This window comes from Abrus precatorius, unplaced genomic scaffold, assembly GCF_003935025.1.
Source record: "Abrus precatorius isolate BTA unplaced genomic scaffold, Abrus_2018 Scaffold2, whole genome shotgun sequence".
NCBI lineage: Eukaryota > Viridiplantae > Streptophyta > Magnoliopsida > Fabales > Fabaceae > Abrus > Abrus precatorius.
Genome location: NW_020874362.1, coordinates 28,493,464 through 28,512,297, shown reverse-complemented (window position 1 = coordinate 28,512,297; position 18,834 = coordinate 28,493,464). Strand labels below are relative to the sequence as shown.

The following is an 18,834-nucleotide window of genomic DNA, read 5'->3' as shown; positions in this document are numbered from 1 at the left end:
TATTTAGATTTAGTGTAAGAATTTTTAAACTTACATCAGTATAAAAAGATTTTGCCCATATATATATATATATATATATATATATATATATATATATATATATATATATATATATATAATAATTCATATGCATAAATAGTACTTACAAAAACTTTGACGCAAGGTCCAAACAACTACTTCATCAATGACTATTGAGTATTGTATTAAAATATTTATCAGAACATGATATTTCCTATACATGACACATTATTTTAATAACTTTCAAATAAAAAAATATTTACATATTATAATTGATCAGTGAGTACTTCGTGTAGTTGAAATTATGTATTTATTGCACTCCCTCAAACATTTTTTTTAAAAGATTAGTATTTAACTTATTTTGAGTTAAACTTTTTTTTTTCTATTTAGATGGGCTCAGTCCAAAAACAAATACAATTAATTAACTAGTTTAGAGTTACAAACACTTAAATAATACATGTTAAGAAAGAAAATCAAAGAAAAATGACCCCTATCTAAATAAAAAATATTTAAGGCATCTTTAGGGCCTAATTTGGCCAACATGTTAGCACTCATCTTCCCTTAAAATATGTCTAATTCTAATGAAAGGAATACATTTCAAAAAATTATTAATAACAACAATCAAACTGGAATAAGAATAGTTATAACTTTGAATGTTCAATACTAGCTGTAAAGCATTCTTAGAGTCAATTTTAATCTAAATAATCTGAATATTCTTTTAAATTACCAGATACCATAAAATAGGCCTCATAATTCAGCTTCTAAAAGAGAACAATACATAAAGCCTAGATAGAAACCAATAGAAAAATTTCTAGTACTGTCTCTAATTAAACCACCACAGCTAGCACTTTTTATAGTAGGAGATATTGCTCCATCAACATTAAGTTTCATGTGACCTTGAGAAGGAGGATACCATCTATTTTGAACATAATTATCCTGCATCTTCTTCATGATTTTTGCCTTACTCTTATCAAATCATATACTCCAATTCATAGCAAATTTTATGGTATAAGGAACTAAGGGTAGTTGCTGAATTTTAAAAAATAGCACAATTCCTTTATTTCCAAATATACCATATTACCAAACCATATAACCTGTTCCAACTAAAAAGATTATTCACCTAAAAATTAGATAAGTTACTAAGAAACCAATAAGATAAATTCATGCTAAAAACTCAATTAGAAAATAATATGAAAAAATCTCAAAACTGTTTGATATACCAATAATTTTTAAGGACATGAATTATAGACTTTGTCCTATAACCATATTTAGGACAAAGCGAGGAGGTAGACACGTGTCTTGTAAATCTCTCCTCGTTAGTTAATAATCTGTCATTAGTCACTTTCTAGAAAAAGTTAATAACAATTACTTACAATATACTTAACAAAAAATAAATAATTATACCATCATTTACCATGATTAGATTGAGAGAGCAATCAATTTTATTAGCCGTTGTATTGTAGTGAAAATGTTGGTGTTTTTTTAAAATTAAAAAGAGAAAAGGGTTATTTAAAAAAAAATTATAATGTATATTCGTTGAAAAAAAAAAAACACATCAAAGAGCATACAAAATTAAGGTGAATTTTAATATTGACAAAGTTTAAAATAAAAAAAAAGAATTTAATAACAACAAATTATTACAAATTTACACAATAATTTTTTTTAATTTGGTTTAATTTTTTAAGTGGACTAATTAACAAAATTTAAATTTTATTTAAAAGCTTTAAATCAATAAACTGAAACTAAAAATAAACATATTAAAAAGATATTAGACATATGCATTTAAAAAAATAGACTATACATAAATATATTTTATTACAGATAAAATCATGATTTGAGATTAATTTTATTAAAATATACAATTTATTAAATTTTGTTATTATTTGATTTTTTTAATGATAATTTTATTATATTATGATTTATTTTATATTATTCTATATCTTTTATTATTATAATTTAGTTTAGATTACTTTTTTACCGTAATTCTTATAAATGGAATATTATGTAACTCAAAAAGAAACAAATTAGAAATTAAATAGAATTAATTTTCAGTTAAATTATAATTAGAGATGTTAATTTAGACCAAATTCAACGGGCAAGCATAATCTACTTAAAATGGTGGGTCGAGGCAAAAGTTTTGTACTTAATATAAAAATATTATTAAATATTTTTTATTTGTTTGTGTTTGCAAGTTAACTCATTAATCCACTTGTCGTCAACCTATTTTTTTTTATTTTTACGAGCTATTGGTGAGTTGAGATGGACTAACCTGCTTTTACACTTGTGAGAATTTTTCTTTTATTTTTGAACTAATATGATCTTGTTATTATTATTATTATTATATAATTAGGCAAAAAAAAATCACAAAATGAATTTTAAAAAATCAAATGAATGGAAACAATTCAAGAGAAAAAACTTAGTTAAAATGTTATAGTTTATAATGATAACATTATTATATATTTTAGTTTTAAAAAATAGTCATGGTCATTTATCAATATTAAATTTAAGTCCTTTTTTAAATAATATTTTTTTATTTCTATATAGAATAAATTTACACTTTATTTTGACCTTGCGTGAAATAGTCTATATATTTTGATGGTACACTTAATCATATTTTGTTGATTTAGTTACAGTAAAAAAATTACTCTACCATAACTGTAACGTAAACATGTGACAAGGATTAATTTGTTAAAAAATTTATGTAGAAATTAGAATATATTTTTTTATGCAAGAACTAAACAAAAAAATAGTGTTAAGAAACTAAATTTTTAATTAACAACTAAATAAAAAAATAAGAAAAATATATTTTAATAAATAAACGAGTATCAGAAGATTTTATCAATAAATTTTTATTTATTAAAATTATAAACTCTAATAACCTTTTTAAAACTTTTATTATTTTGCAAATTCACTCACTACAACCAATATTGTGTAAACGCTAAATTTTATCGATTTTATTAACTTTAACTTTTAAAATTAATTTAAATATTTAAAAATAATAAATTTTATTAAAAACATTTATTGAATTTTTTATCTTCAAGATAATAAATAATTTTTATCAATAAAAATTTATTATTTTAGTTGCTTTTCCTGGTCACTTAACATTTTTCAAATTTTATATCATTCCTTCTCTAATTTTCGAGGAATATAAAAGCATCGTATCAGTGTTAAGCACTTGGGCTTTAAATCTTGAATTGCAACTTTCTCTGAATCCGTAGTATCAATTGTTCGACTTCACTCACTAAATCACCGTAAGTCATTCTCTTCTATACATATCATCCGTTCTTTCACTCTCTTTATCTTGATTTTCTTTCCCTATTTATTACAATGTTCCAACATCACTACGAAATTAGGTTTGAGTACAAGAAGATTTTCTCTCATTCGTTTAAGTTGGAGATTAATCATTTACCCGAAAATTTATTTTTCTGTCTAACATTTTCTGATGAAATTAAATTAAGATAGGTTTTAATAAGTAGGAAACGAGATTACTCATTTTTTGGACTCAATCAATCAAAACGTTGATGATTTATGTTATGGATTTGTTCTTGGATATTTTGCTATTGGGTGCAGTTGCAGATATAAGGTTATTAGTAAATAGTAATACCATTAGAAACGGAGATCTCTTAAGAGAGCATTTCTGGATTTTGAACTGAAAAGCTTGACAACAAATATATTCATTCTAAATAATGTATTCATATTTATGCACAGTAAGTAAATGGGGATGTTCAGAAACTCCAACTGATAGCTGAGTTTTTTAACAGTTTGTTTATTCCTTTTTCTCATAATTTCCCTACAATGCGAGGGGTTTACCTCGAAGAAACACTTGACAGGGTATTATATGCTGTGTTACCTTAACCAGAGCAATAGCAAAGTACTGGCTCTGTGATAAGGGTGACAATTCAGTCTATTTATTCACTTAACCATTTCAATTTATTCATGCATAAATTTAATAAACTTATCTAATTATAAAAAAAAAATGAGTGTGATGATTGGATTACCATTTATTATTGGATAGACAATGAACCATCCATAATATTTTATAATTCATAAGGTTTAATGGTCCACATTCCACAGTCTATTAATTTGGCATTAAAGGATGCTCCTAGGCGCTATAGTGTTGAATGTATATTAATACTAAAGTTTATTTTATTCAAAAAATGATATATTTTAAATGGATGAGTTCGATATTCATTCATAAAAAATGGTTAATGGATTGGATGGATTTTTCTTTTAAATAATTGGAAGGGCTTAATGATCAAGGGAAGTGGATGTATTGAATTTTTTTAACACATTTATAATGGATCAAAATGGATTAGTGATTTATTTTTTTATCCATCCATTATGATTCAGTTTAAAATTTATCAATCTATTTATTTGAACATACACTGTGAGTGTGCATGCCTTTTTTCACCTTTCACATGAGAAGGTGATAATCTAAGTATCCTATTCTGTTTTCATCAGGCTAGCCTTATATACTGGATGGGGAAATCACAAGCAGATGAGAAGATTCTCAGCTACAACGATGTGGTGCTTAGAAGATCGGATTTAGACATCCTTAGTGGTCCATATTATTTGAACGATCGAATTATTGAGTTTTATTTCAGCTATCTTTCTTCATGCCATCCCTCTCAGGATATCCTGCTGGTTCCACCATCCATTGCATTTTGGATAATAAAATGTCCTGTCACTGAGACTCTCAGAGATTTCTTAGAGCCCCTTCATTTGTCCGATAAGACGCTAGTTATATTTCCCATCAATGACAATGATGATGTTGACAAAGCTGAAGGTGGCTCTCATTGGAGCTTACTTGCATATTACCGCAACGCTAATCTGTTTGTCCACCATGACAGTTGTAGAAGCATGAATACAGCACCTGCTAAGCAACTCTATAGAGCTGTTGTTGGACACATGGGAGTCTCTGGATCAGCTTCTGAGGCCATCTTTCTGGAATGCACTGATTCACCCATACAAGAGAACGGTTATGACTGCGGCTTATATGTTACTGCCATAGCAAGAAGAATATGCAACTGGCACGTGAATCATAAAAATACTGATCCAAATGATCTGTGGTTCTCTGCTGTGAAGGAACAGGTTACTCCATCTGCTGTTGCCAGCATGCGAAGCGAGATTCTGGCCTTGATCAAAGATCTTATGGCAAGGCATTGAGATTGCCATGGTTTATTCAATAAGAACCAAATGATCTGTGGTTCTCTGCTGTGAAGGAACAGGTTACTCCATCTGCTGTTGCCAGCATGCGAAGCGAGATTCTGGCCTTGATCAAAGATCTTATGGCAAGGCATTGAGATTGCCATGGTTTATTCAATAAGAACGGAGTTCTTGCTTGAAGTCTTGAATTTAAGTTTGAGCTTCTTCTATAACTCGATGAGAAGACTTCTGTTTTAGTGTCAAGTCTATTTGAAACCTTTGTCTGCCTAGTCAGGGCTGAAGCAAATTTGATCGTTTGGTATTTGGATGGTAGTTGTGCAGTAAATACAAAGATGGAAACACATCTTGGGAAGTTGTCTGAAACACTGTATAAATTGTCATTGCCATTACACCTTCAACGTAGTTGCAGGCTTTCTCGCTGTTAAAAAGTAATTGAAGAATCTGTGTGCATTTACATGTCTCTATTATGTGAGACAAATATTTCTTTATCTGCTGTCCACTGTCTTATGCATGCTAGATTGCTTTTCATTGGTTTTTCTTTGACAAAATCCATTTTTCAATGTTAACTTCAACTAGAAATATAATTACAACAACTAAGTTTCATTCTAACAGGTAAAGTCGACTACTCTGGATTATAAGACGTCATTAAATTCGTTCAAAAGTCTTAAATTGAACTAGAAATGTTTACACTAAATTTGAAAGCGATGCATGATGTTCTGCTTATATTCGCCCAACTATAATCCCTTGAATCCGAGGTTCATTGAATATCCGGTCTCTATGGCTGTCATGTGTGTCATCAACCTTGCCAGATTATTGCGCATGGATATACACCGATTCAAATAGTCCATTACACCCACTTGAAAAATAGTCAATGGTAGAGGATTTAGAGGCTTCCATCTTTTAGGTACAAATATGTTTCATTTTGTTTTAAAGGACAATCTGAATACTGTGTCCCCATCACACTTGTGCGTGGACATTTAGAAATATCAGCGAGAGGATTGGTACTTCGGTAGCGAAGACAATTGAGAATAAAAATTTGAATCAACATTTAGATTCAGTGTGTTAAATACTAGCTGTAAGAACAGATATTAAGGGCGGCGGAAACCCATCAAAATTTTAAGAAGCTTGTACATCAGACTATATTTTCTGTTCATATATATTGAAGCAATGCAAACTCTCTCTATCCATTAACATGATTTGACAACTGGAACAACTTAGCTGCACACAACATTAACTACACTGGGAGTCCTGCATCAACAACAGCATACAACAAAAGCATCAGAAAAATAAAATAAGAACTCCAAAAATAAAAGGCTAGCATATAAGCTATGCATTACACTTCACCCTGATACATGCTAACCTATGTAAATGTCGAGATTACAGTCCCAACAAGAATAATAATTTGTCCCCCTTTTATGCTATTTAGTCCAATAGCAACATCAAGTCACTTCGTCAATTTTAGCAATGCACACCAACATCTATCAGGGAAGCAAAGCTGTTATTATTTACATTGGATATCTTTTTTTTTTTCTTTACTTACTTTTTCTGGGAAGGGGAGAGGGGGAAGGTGCACGGCGTTCATATTGAACCAAGAGAACAGAGAATAATGGAATACGTGAGATAACAAGGACACCTGGGACAAGGAATGCAGACACTGAATCATTTCTAAATGGTCACCAGTCTGAGAGGATCAATGAAGTTCGTTAATGACACTTCAAACAGAGGAGGATTAGCTCTTCTCACCAAATTTAGATGACAAAAAATACTTGAATCAAACATATGCTGCCTATCTCATATTCATTAGACCAATGACTGATAAAGCTCTGTGCAGTTTACAATAACAATCAAGATATAGTTAAAATGTTTTAAAATTGGAGGTGATTCACATTCGGTACACCTGCTAAAATAATCCCCAGAATAATTATTCACATAAATGGCACTCGCCTCTTTCAGAGATTGTTTACGCCATGCTAGTGTCCACAGGATAGCTCCCAAGCACTCGCAAGAATGTAGCAAACTCCTGTAAAGTGTATTGGTTTTAGAGTGTCTACTTGCAGATAATCTTTTCAATATCCTTCATAAGATTAAATTAAAACACACCTTTAGATGCCTTAGGGCATTTTGTGCACTCTGATCAGCCATTGACGCTTCAAAATCAACATAGAAAAGATAATCAAAGTACCTTTATATAATATGAACTATGATCAGCACAACAATCATTGACAATCTAACCTTATTGTAGATGCAATAATAATAATTTTAACTAACTAAATTTATACAATGAATATATTAGAGTCAAAAAAAGAAAAGTAGCCATGATGTTCTGTAATTATACTTGGAACACCCATTGTTGCTATCATCTGATGCTCGTAGTGGTTGATTCCGCAAAGGACGACTCTCAATCTATTGGAAATACAAATCAATTGTACAATCAGGAATGCCTAAGCAGTATGCTTGCAATGCAACTTCCACAACTGATATAACAGATGATGCCAAGAAGACAACGAACCTTTGTAAGGTTGATATGACGCAAAGCAAAAACAGCAAGGGCCTTGAAGAGTATCCCAGGACCCTCTTCTAAAGAAAATACTATGCTTGTCTGAGAATTCAACACCACAAACGGCAATATTTAATAGTGGTAGGCATAAAAAGAACCAAATAAGGAGTGGGGAGACGTGATGTATTCTATCCAGTAAATTCCAGCTATTTATTCCAGATGAGTACCTTAAATGGTCTATCTGTGCCTGGAATTATAGGTTCTCGTGCTAACATTAAAAATCTAGTAACATTATCGCTATCATCCTGCAAATGCAAATCAATTAGTGATCAAATCTACCATGAACCTGAACTGTCAACCATGTCAGTTAAAACAATGATGCCATGGACCCAGACCTGAATATCTTCAGCAAGTATATTCAAGCCATAGATCGTTGCAGCAGCAGAACTAGCAACTGCTCCTGCATCTAGTAGTTGGTGGAAGGCAACATGCTGTTATTTGCAGCTATGTTAGAATAAGTGATAATGAAAAACAAGTCAACAGTAGCAGGAAAAATTGAATTTCAATCCTTTTTTATCCCAGGGTGCAATATCTGATCATGTCTTCAGGAGATGATAGGAGTATGCTAATTTTTCAAGCAGATCAGAATTTGACCAAGGATGACCAACTTGGGTAAAGTGTAAACTAAAAATGCTCTGAAATTATACCAGATAAATAGTTTCCAATAACTCTACACTTACCTTTGCAGCACCGGCTGTATCATCAACTGCTTCTCTGACCAATCCCAACCTCGTCAGTGTGTTTTCACATTGTGCAAGAGCCTAAAAACATTGAGTCTTGGATGAGTTTGTGATTGGGAAAAAGTAAGGTATAAAAGTTTAGAATCACACCTGTGGATGACTAAGAACCCGCTTCAAATCCTCAAGTTTAACACCGTGGTTAGACATCAAGCAATGATGGACTGCATATTTTACTTCTCCTACTATATGTAAGCTGTGCCGGAGTAAAAGGTCATAATTTCTGTGGATGCTCCCTCCTAAAGAATTCTCAATTGGCAAAACTGCTCTGTCCACAAGCCACCTTTCAACTGCCTGGAGTGGGGAAACAGAGAACGAGATAAACAAAGAGATTGGAGACGTCTACTTCATGAGGCAACCACCATAAGAAAACAACAACCAGAAAGTAAGATCTACTACACGTGATTTTAAATTTTAACTGGTTAGAGCCAAAATTCAAAACTGTCAAGAGTTAAATTTGTCAACACATGAACCAATACAACATAAACTAATCAAGCTTACAAGAGGTCATGCAACTTATCCTCACGAAACGCTAAAACTGACATCAAATTAACAAGATAGCACATAAAGAAAACCGCTGCAGGTCTAATCTAGAAGTGTAAACAATTTCAATCACCCAAGTAACAATAACAACAAGGGAATTGATAAAGAAACTCGCAAACTGATAGAATATTACTAGCAAAGAGGAAAGAGTAACAAAACTTTACTTCAAAAGCAGTATCAAATTGTTCACAAGGAACAGCTTCACAATTTGGGTATGCCTTCTGTGCAGCTGACTCACTGTAAGCACCACGAACCCCCTGAAAATGCAACATTCAGCTACACCAAACCATGAACAATATATATGACTATGTCCGATTACTCTTTCACAGAATAAATAAATTAAAAAAAAAAAAAAAAAGTCTATACAGTATCCTTGCACGAACATGGGCACAAGCAATCAAATAGCTCAAGTTAATATTAAAATAAATTTTAACACAAGATTTGTCATCTATTTTATTATTATTATTTTAATAATCGTGCTAATATACAAACTACTGTGTGGTGGGTGTGTATAAAAGACTTTGATTCTATTAATGAAAAAAAAAAGAGAGACAAAGAACATGCAATGTGAGTAGCAAGTACCTGATATGCAACACGAAGACGAGAACCATCGGAAACTGAACCAGAGAACTGAGTGGAGGATAAAGGCCCTGAAACGAATCGGAATAATAATGGTTACGAACAAACACGAAGGAGATATAAGAAAATGGGGGAAAACGTAGGTTACGCGGAAGAGCGAGTGGATCTCGTGAAACGACGTCGTCGGGGGTGGTTCGAAGTTCAACGGAGTGGGGTTTGCTGGTGAGATCGTGATTGTGAGCGCGAACGGTGAGGTTACGGTACCGTTTAGGGAGGGGTAAGAGGTTGAGGGAAATGACGGGTTCTGACGGCGGAGATTGACGGAGTGAATGGGGATGAGGATGGGCTATGATTCGCGACGCCGCCATCGGTGAGAGACAGTGTTTGGTTTGGCAGAGTACAGAATCCGTTTAGTTTGTTAACCCAATTACAGAATTTTACTTTTTAGTTTTCTTCCCCACGCACTGCAAGTTTCGCGGGTGCCCCGGTCGGGACCCGCATGCCTTAAAGCCTCATATTTATCGAAATTCATGAATTATATCATTTCCTTTTTCATTTTTTAAGGCACCAAAAATATACACAGTTCATGAATTAGCTCAATAAAAGTTTAAAGAACCACAAATATACACAATTCAATTCAGAAGGAATAGTAACACAAGTAAACTTAAATTTATTTATTTTTTTTATGTCGCAAGTAAACTTATATTAAAAGTTCAAATAAAATTTACTTAATATTTCCAATTTTAAATTCTTAATCAATGTGACTTGGTTCTTTCATTGTAGGATTTAACTATACTTTGATCACTTTAGTTTAATCATGTGTAATTTAAAAATTTTAATTAATTTTTCAAAAATTGTAAAAATAAACTAGTATAGTTTTGTTGTCTATTCTTATTTAAAATTTTAAATATTTTTGTATCCAAATACTTGAGAGTTTGTGCTGGATTTGAAATACGAAATAAGTTTAAGAGTACAAAATGTATCAAACAGATTATAAAAATTTAAATTAGAGTTTGAAGAAAAGAAAACTTGAGTAAAAATAACTTAATAGTGAAATTTTTTTATAACTAATGTGCAAAAAAACACTAATTTAATAAATATATATTTTAAACAATATGATAATTTCTCTTTGCCCACACATGTAAATAGGAAGTATATTAATGGGATGAACTTTTATACAAGACTGAGAGACATAAATTTATATTGTATAAATATTCATATATTATTATAATTATAAAATTTGAAAAACTATTGTACTTTTTAAAAAAATCACGACTTATATATTTTAATTATAAACATTTATAATGAAATTTAATGATCAATTTTTTTTTCACTCTCATGTCAAAACCCTATATCGTGTGAATACATCGGTTATATGTAAATGAATCGAGGGTTCAGTCTTTAATTGTTCTTCTATTGTCTCACATTGCTTTTATTAGACGCGTGACGCCGTTTTAATTCATGCATAAATGATTCAACAATTCGATAAGTTATTATGTTTGATGAAATGCTTGGAATTTTCCAATTCAAATGGTAGACTAGACTATTGATGATGTTGCAGTTTAAATAATTGTTTTGGATGTAAGAGGGAGATGGGACACATTATTTTATGTAAAGTTGAGCTAAACAAACCAATATTTGACTCATTTAAGATTATTTCATCACAATTTAACGTTGAAGGTGATCAACCAAGCTTGATTAACCTCTTTATTAACCAAATAAATAAATTAATTAACACACCTTAACCCAATAATATGATGGATATCTTTTATACATTTCATTAGTATACATTTTATATTTTAAAATAGTTTTGACTTTTGTCAATTGAGTTGGATGTAATATTTTCAATGAATAAATTACATTTTACTGTTTAGTAGCTTGACATCCAACAATACCATCATATTACATATAAAATTATTGATTTGCTATAATTTTACAACGTCATCATAGTTTGACAATTTGACACTAGCACATTATATATTAAAATTTAATATTTAATCGAGGAAAAACTCCATTTCACCTTTGTGTAATTTAAATCATAATACTTAAAAACATACAACACGATATTCTAAACTTTTAAAAGTGTGCAACTTTTTTTAATTATTATTACTCAGTTATTCAATTTTTAAAATTTTTAAATAAAAATATTTTAGAAAAAACTTCTACTACTTCAAAAAGGAAAATATTATGAATTTGAAGTTTTTTTTTATATTTTTTAAAATATAGAGTCTCGAGTTATACACTTTTAAAACTGTGGGAATTTAAATTGTACATCGTTAAACATACATATAAATAAAATGAACTTTTTTATTTAATATATTTACAACTTGATAAAAGAAAATTATAAATGCTGTATATTTATTTTAGAACCTTGATCATGCTTAAACATTAGCGCTTTGTTTGTTTTCCTTGAAATGGGGAGGATACAAAGTGACATAAAGTGAGATTGATGAAAACTAATATAATTTATTTATTTGGATATATTGAAATCAAACAGTGAATTTCTGTAATTTTTCGTAAAGTTCACGTAAAAATGATACTCGGTGGAGATGCATTAAAATGAATATGAAAATTAATCTCAACTTTTATATTTCAGTTTCACTTTTTAAAAGACATTTTTTTCCTCCACGACATGAAATCTTTGCTGATGTATGGATAAAATAGTTGAAACAAAATTTTAATGTATTTATTTTCACTTATATTTTAATTCATCTAAACACATAACTGACATTTTTACATTTCTTTTATTATTATTTCATTTCAACCAAATGCTAATTTATTTGACTAATATCATTCATCTCTGTTTTATGCTTTTATCCAAATAAAGGCTTTTTTATATATAAAAAAATCTTTCTTTTTGGAAACAAGGGATCAAGTTTTTGTTTTTGAGACAATGGATTGCATTGGCCCATAAGCCCAATGACGGCATTGTTCACGAAGCATACCGATGATATAATATTAACTATTAACATGGGCCTGTGGTCACATTGGGCACCCCAAGCCGACGAAATAAAGGACATCATTAAGTTTTGATAATGACCCAAAAGATATATTTCAATAGATCACTTCAACCATATATTAAAAACCAAATATTAGTCAGTAGAAGTCATTTTCTTTTCAGTTTTAATATTTTTTTTTTAAATTTCATCAAATTTAATTTCATATATAGAACCCTCACTTATATGTAAATTTGATTTTAAAAATAACAAGTTAACTTTAAAATAAAATAATTAATTATCACATATTTTAAATTGTAATTTTTCAAATACTTACTCAAAATATGTTTGGACGAAGGATTACAATTTACTTAAGAAAAATGAAACAATAAAAAGACTTAGGACATGTTTAATTACTATTTTAAAAATAATTTTTGATATAAATTTGTACTAAAATTTTTTTTTTAAATTTTTTTTTTCAAAACACTAATCAAGCATGCTCTTAGAGTTTTTTTGTTTTCTACTTTTAAAAGTGAAGTTTTTTGTTAATATATATTTCATTTTATTTTGTTCTTAAAACAAAATGTTTTAAATTATTTTAAAATATAAATTTAAAAATTAAAAACTAAAACAGAAACAAATAAGCCTAAATTTGTTCGTTTTTATTTTGGTACTTTCAAGTTCTTCCAAATTGCAAAATTTCAGGTTGGAGGTGCATATTAAATTACTTACATTATTTCTTAAAAATAAAAAAAATTGTAAATTCATATTATTGATAATAATTTTAATTTATCTATTTCTACAATTTTTTGTTGTTTTTGTTTTATAAATTAGTAACATCTAAATAAAGACAATGGTTAATCTTTATATTTTTAATTTTCTCTTCACCTCTTTCTCTTCTTGGTGATTCCCCAACACAAAGAATAAGAGGCAAAACACTCATGTCAAAACATTACTAATTTTTAATGTTAAAAAGCGATATTAATACTATTATAAATATTTAAAAGACAAAATAAATGTAAATAAACACTCTTTTGTTTTAACTATAAAAAATAAAAGTTAATGCTCGAATACGACTTGACTGCATTGTCCAAAAACAAACACTAGTGCAAGCGTCAAAGAGCATCAGCCCAAATATGTTGATCTTAATTAGAGTATAACATGCAACTATACTTCATGTTTTGAAAAAATTATAGAACAAACAAAGTGGAGCAATCAAAAAAATATGAATCAGATTTTGAAAACGAAGTTGATAAAGATGCGTGTATGTTTTGTACGCATTTCGTTAGACATTCCCTAAACTTTTTCAAAACCCTCTTATAAACTATTACTAAATGGACAACACACGCATGCTTAGCTCACATTATTTGAACTGTAGCACAAACAAACCAATCCATTAAAAACAAAAAATGTTGGACAACACCTTGAACCGACAAATATATGCAAATCCCATTTTTATAAGATTATTATTCAACTATGATTTTTTGGTATTAACAATCCAATTCTACGTTGCCCTTAGAAAACTATTGGTGCATGTAATTGTTGGATTTGCGGCTTTAATCACGACCATGTGAATTGGGAACAATACTTAATGACCAAGAGTTGTCCTTTTTGGCTCATTCCTTAACACTATCTACTTTCGCTTCGCACAAGTTAATTTACAAATATTAGGAATACTTGTTCGATACAAATTTATTTATTAGTTCAAATTTATTACAAACGATAAAAATACAAAAGTTTCACTTTCTTATTTTTAGTTTAATAATTTTTATTATTTTTTAATAAAAATATGTTAAAGAGCATAATCAAATCGCCATGTAGTACTACCAACACTAGAAAAATATCTTATATTAAATATATAAAAGTAATTTTCATTTTCTCATCATTGCAACCGGTTGAAAAAAATAAAAACGTAAAGAATGATATACTTCTTATATTTAAATTCTTTGAAAACAAAACAAATTATAAAACAATCGTGAAATTCACTCCAAACGTTTAAGTTTAGATTGTAAGAAGTACAACAGTGATATTGAAAGATTGGAAATGAAATTCAATTTGAAGTGTGAAACGTAATCTTAAATTGACCGAATGATGGGATTAAAAATGAAAATGAGGAGACTTTAACAAACAGAAGATTGAAATTAACGAGGTGGAGTGCATTGAATGTGTGTGTGTGTGTGTGTGTGGCAGGCGTTACCATTTATCACGTTTTGGAATCGCGGTTGCGTTATTCAGGAGTTAATTGTTTGGAAGGTGGGAAGAAATAGGAGTGAAATAACGGATACTACGATAACAGCGTTGTGTTTGGGTGATATTCCCTATTACAAGGGTAAGAATTCTAATTCATTTCCCTTTCTATAATCTGAATCATTTCATTTCCCACTTCGGGGTTTGGAATCCGACAAACCCATTGCGTTACCAAACACTGCCACTGAACCCTCTCTTCTTCCTCAGCGTGTCATCCATCATTTTGTCCACGTCATATTTCATCCCCAGTCACCAACCACCTCCCTTCACTCCATTCCAATTTTCAAGCTTTTAAAAGTCATCGTTCTGCACTTTTGTGTACATAGTGAATTAAGTAAATATATATATATATATATATATATATATGCATATATAATAGGACAAATTGCATGTTTATAAATTAAAAATAGATTTATTTAATGTTATGCTAAATAAATTAATATTACATGTAGAAATTGAATTGAAACCAGAATAGAAAAAAGAGTGGAGACAAAATTGGAGTGGTGGTTGGGATTGGATTAAGAAATGGGGATGCTTTGCTTCGGAAGGGAGGAGAAGTTAGTGAGGGGCCCACAAACAGGGCACTAAGTCTAAGGCTCAAAGAATTGACAGTGGTATCGTGTTTAGTGTGTCACTGTCTCTCTCTAATATCTATCTACGCACTGTTCTTTCTTTCTTTTTTTATTTCTTTCTTTCATTCCTCGTAAACTGCAATATTCGTCTTATAAGCCGCATTTCTCATGCCACGTGTTCAATCAGACACCTGGCATCTTCATTGGGTCCCACCTTACACCGACCAAATCACTTCCTCGCCGATGTTTCTTTTGTTTTTTCCTTTCCTCCTCGCCGCGCTCCGTTTCTTCGTCCCGCGTTTTTGGTTTCAAACACAGTATTCTATGTTCAGACACAACGTCAACATAAGTCGCCTCCACTCCCTCGCCACTCGCTACCCCTCGCGTGCCTTTTTGTCTATTCACATCAAAATTATTAAATTAAAAAGTGATTTTAAAATGTATAAAAAAATAAATGTTAGTTTTAAAATATAAGTTTAGTTACAATTCCTTATCAAATTCTCAAAGTAAAATTTTAAATTAGTTACAAATATGATATATTTTAACTTTGGATTTTTAAGTTTAAACACGCATATTAAAATTTTTAAAAGGTATTGGAAGATCATTTTCTCATGTGAATCTTGTGATAAAATAAATTTGTGTAGTTTTACGTGGGTTTTTAACAAAAAAAATTTCTGATTATATTTTTCAATTGATTTTTTTTTGTTTCTCCTTGTTTAACGTTTATCTAATAATTAAATATAAAATACACAAAACTTACATTCCAAATTTTACTTCGATATACATAAATAATACAATATAATATTAAAATAATGTTAATTCTTGAGATTAAAAAAATTATTTAATAAATAATATTTAAAATATCATGTTTAAATTCTATCCATATAAAACCTAGACATATTCTTCTTATGTGAAATTTTAACATTATTATATCCATTTCCATCGTTGCCTTGCCTATCCTAAGTTGTCGGTCCAAAGTTTAAGAACAAGTTAATATTGTCCCTTGAAATCAGCGAGTGAAGTATTCATAATAACCTTGCCTGAAGTAAGATTTTCTGTTATAAAATATTTAATAAAAAAAAAGTATAACTTGACTGGAGGTTTTGTCCATATACTATGATTTATTCATCTAATAACTTGCATAATAATTATATTTAATTTAACTATATTTTCAATTTTGATAAATATAGTTTTATTTTTTAATTAAATTTGACTCTCATGGAATTTTTTTAATAAAAGGGTTGTTTGATACTCATTAACTGGTGTTAATTAAAGGAGCAAACGAAAATGAGAGATAGAAAGAAATAAAATTTAAGATATAACAAATGATGTGGTACAAAATAAAATAAAAATAAACAAATGATGAAAATAGACACAAAAGAAAGTGAGTGTAAAAAATATAAATCACTTTTGATTTTAGTCCTAACAAATTTCTTCTTCTAATTTTAGTCTATATAAATTTTTTAAGTTCAACACTTTAAGTTTGTAATAATAATGTAGCTAACTATAAAATTACTACATGTCAACTTTTTGTTTGTCTAGTGAGTAGGAGTAAAAGTACTACATTTAAAAATATTATGAATTGAAGCTAATTATTTTTAAGAATTGAAATAAAAAATAGAAAAATTTTAAATTTTTCAAAAAGTTGAAATTTATATAATTTTGAAAATCAATGACTAAAATCACAGTTATTAATTTTTTTATATTTTAAACTTCTGTGCAAATATTGTATTTGATTTCATTATCGAGAATGCGTGAAATGTTAGCAGAACACAATTTCATGTGCTTTCATAACGTGAAAACAAATTTTCTTTTTGGGGTAAAAACTGTTTTTTACTTAGAATATTTCTTTGCCATTTTATGCAAAACAAAAAATATGTACCATCTCCAACATGCAGGTTTTTCCAAACATGGGATGCAATTAATGCATTAAAGAAAATTTCAAATATTCTTCCCCCCTCAAACAAAAGTTTTGGAAACAAAACTCATCTCTCCGTCATCATTTTTTCGCTCTCTCTTTATAAACTGATAAAAAAAAATTATGTCATCGAAAATTTTTGGTTTGTCAGAATAACCAAACATTAAGAAATATAATACTTATTCCCGTTTAATAAAATAAAACCATTTTAATAAAATTAATTTTGAATCATTAAATATGAATAAAATATTACTGTTAATCAATTTCCCCCACAGAACTAAGCGTTGTAAAATTATCAGCAACAGGGGTTGCCCGTGATGGCGATGCAAATTAACGGCCTTTTACATCGATATAACTAATAGTTATCATGATCATTGCCTTCAAGTAGTTTCAAAGCTAGAACGTGTGGTGATTTGTGGTTAACATTATTACCTTCTTTTTTTTTTGTTCATGGGCTACTCCAATGAAATTAATTTTATCCTAACATATATCTGACACAGTTTTATCGCTTTTTCTTTTCATATATAATTTTCATCTAAAACCCATCACATCCAAATAGTTAATTGTTAGGATGATTTATGATTATTAAACTCCAAACAGCACACAAAATCAGATGACATATCAACCTCAACCATACAGACAAAGATTCTGCGTGGAAGAAAGAAGTGGGAACACCAGATTCTTTTCTTCACAGAAATGCTAATACAAACAACATTACCGTATTTGTTGTGTGCCTAGGGATGTTGGGCACAGTTTCCCATCACTTACTTTTACTTTTTTTTTTGCCCTCAGTGTTTCCTTTGACTGATATAAATTTGACCAGTCAACCAACATGACTGATCCCTATGTGTTCATGCCTCATGACCCCACCTACTATCATGCCCCACCACATATTTTTGCATCCTCCAATCTTTGATCAACTTAAAATATCCTCAACAATCATCATCCATTCACACACACGTTCATTTCAATCACCATATAATAACATATACTATTATTATTTTTTTCTTTTTCCTTTCAATCTATGGTTACTTTGAATACTAGCTAGGGAGGGACTTAAGGTTACATAGGGTGCACTCAAAGCTAAATTTCCAAAGAATCCAAAGGATGTCAAAGTGGGATCAATCATTGTTTGCTAATTATTTTCCACTAGTACTCAAAAAGATAATGACAGTATGAATTATAGTTAGTATTATACTATTTCCCGCCAACCACTTAAGAATCTGCTATGAATGGCAATGGAGACATAACACCCAATTTAGGTACAAATCATAAGGTATAGAAGGTACTAGCATTACTTATGTAGCCCATTGTTCTACTTTTTCTTTTGCGTAGGGAGAATATATACTAGATACTTAAATGCCCTATGATGTGTTGCTTAGTTAAATTTCTGGTTAGATATCTATCACATGCATCCATGCAACATTTGTTTCTCCTTTAATCTATTTTTCCGGGATTTGGACATAATAGCTATGATTTGTTAGGTTAGCAATCAGCTGGGGTGGTTTGCATGTTCATCTTAATTGTGATAAAGAGAAAGAAATAGTGTGCCCCATGATTA

At 29.8% G+C, this 18,834-nt stretch overlaps 2 protein-coding genes across 6 annotated transcripts; one reads left to right on the top strand and one right to left on the bottom strand.

Annotated features, from left to right (window-relative positions):
• Positions 1-3,198: 3,198 nt before the first annotated feature.
• On the top strand, positions 3,199-6,231 carry LOC113857697 (NEDD8-specific protease 1). Of its 2 annotated transcripts, XM_027489832.1 has the most exons (3): positions 3,203-3,269; positions 4,480-5,109; positions 5,247-5,678. In XM_027489832.1, the coding sequence occupies exons 2-3, from the start codon at positions 4,498-4,500 to the stop codon at positions 5,319-5,321; spliced, it is 687 nt and encodes a 228-aa protein (XP_027345633.1). In that variant the 5' UTR covers positions 3,203-3,269; positions 4,480-4,497; the 3' UTR covers positions 5,322-5,678. The 2 variants fall into 2 exon arrangements, with proteins under 2 accessions (XP_027345632.1, XP_027345633.1); XM_027489831.1 differs by having other exon boundaries at positions 3,199-3,269; positions 4,480-6,231.
• LOC113857696 (arogenate dehydratase/prephenate dehydratase 2, chloroplastic-like) lies at positions 6,188-10,023 on the bottom strand. 4 transcript variants are annotated; one of them, XM_027489826.1, is made up of 12 exons: positions 9,749-10,006; positions 9,604-9,671; positions 9,186-9,278; positions 8,572-8,772; positions 8,422-8,502; positions 8,077-8,172; positions 7,909-7,986; positions 7,694-7,783; positions 7,520-7,587; positions 7,285-7,366; positions 7,129-7,204; positions 6,188-6,432 (listed from the first exon to the last, which is right to left on the bottom strand). In XM_027489826.1, the coding sequence occupies exons 1-11, from the start codon at positions 9,966-9,968 to the stop codon at positions 7,145-7,147; spliced, it is 1,137 nt and encodes a 378-aa protein (XP_027345627.1). In that variant the 5' UTR covers positions 9,969-10,006; the 3' UTR covers positions 6,188-6,432; positions 7,129-7,144. The 4 variants fall into 4 exon arrangements, with proteins under 4 accessions (XP_027345627.1, XP_027345629.1, XP_027345628.1 ...); XM_027489827.1 differs by having other exon boundaries at positions 6,304-6,432; positions 7,529-7,587; positions 9,749-9,995; XM_027489828.1 differs by lacking the exon at positions 8,077-8,172 and having other exon boundaries at positions 6,211-6,432; positions 9,749-10,023.
• Between the last annotated feature and the right edge of the window lie 8,811 nt (positions 10,024-18,834).

Bases quoted from the DNA above. Each gene is read 5' to 3' on its own strand.
- LOC113857696 (XM_027489826.1), bottom strand. From the start codon at position 9,968: ATGGCGGCGTCGCGAATCATAGCCCATCCTCATCCCCATTCACTCCGT. The intron at 8,773-9,185 runs GTAAAGTTTTGT...TCCCCACTCCAG, and splicing joins AATTTGATACTGCTTTTGAA to GCAGTTGAAAGGTGGCTTGT. The intron at 8,173-8,421 runs GTAAGTGTAGAG...TGCAAATAACAG, and splicing joins ATACAGCCGGTGCTGCAAAG to CATGTTGCCTTCCACCAACT.
- LOC113857697 (XM_027489831.1), top strand. From the start codon at position 4,498: ATGGGGAAATCACAAGCAGATGAGAAGATTCTCAGCTACAACGATGTG.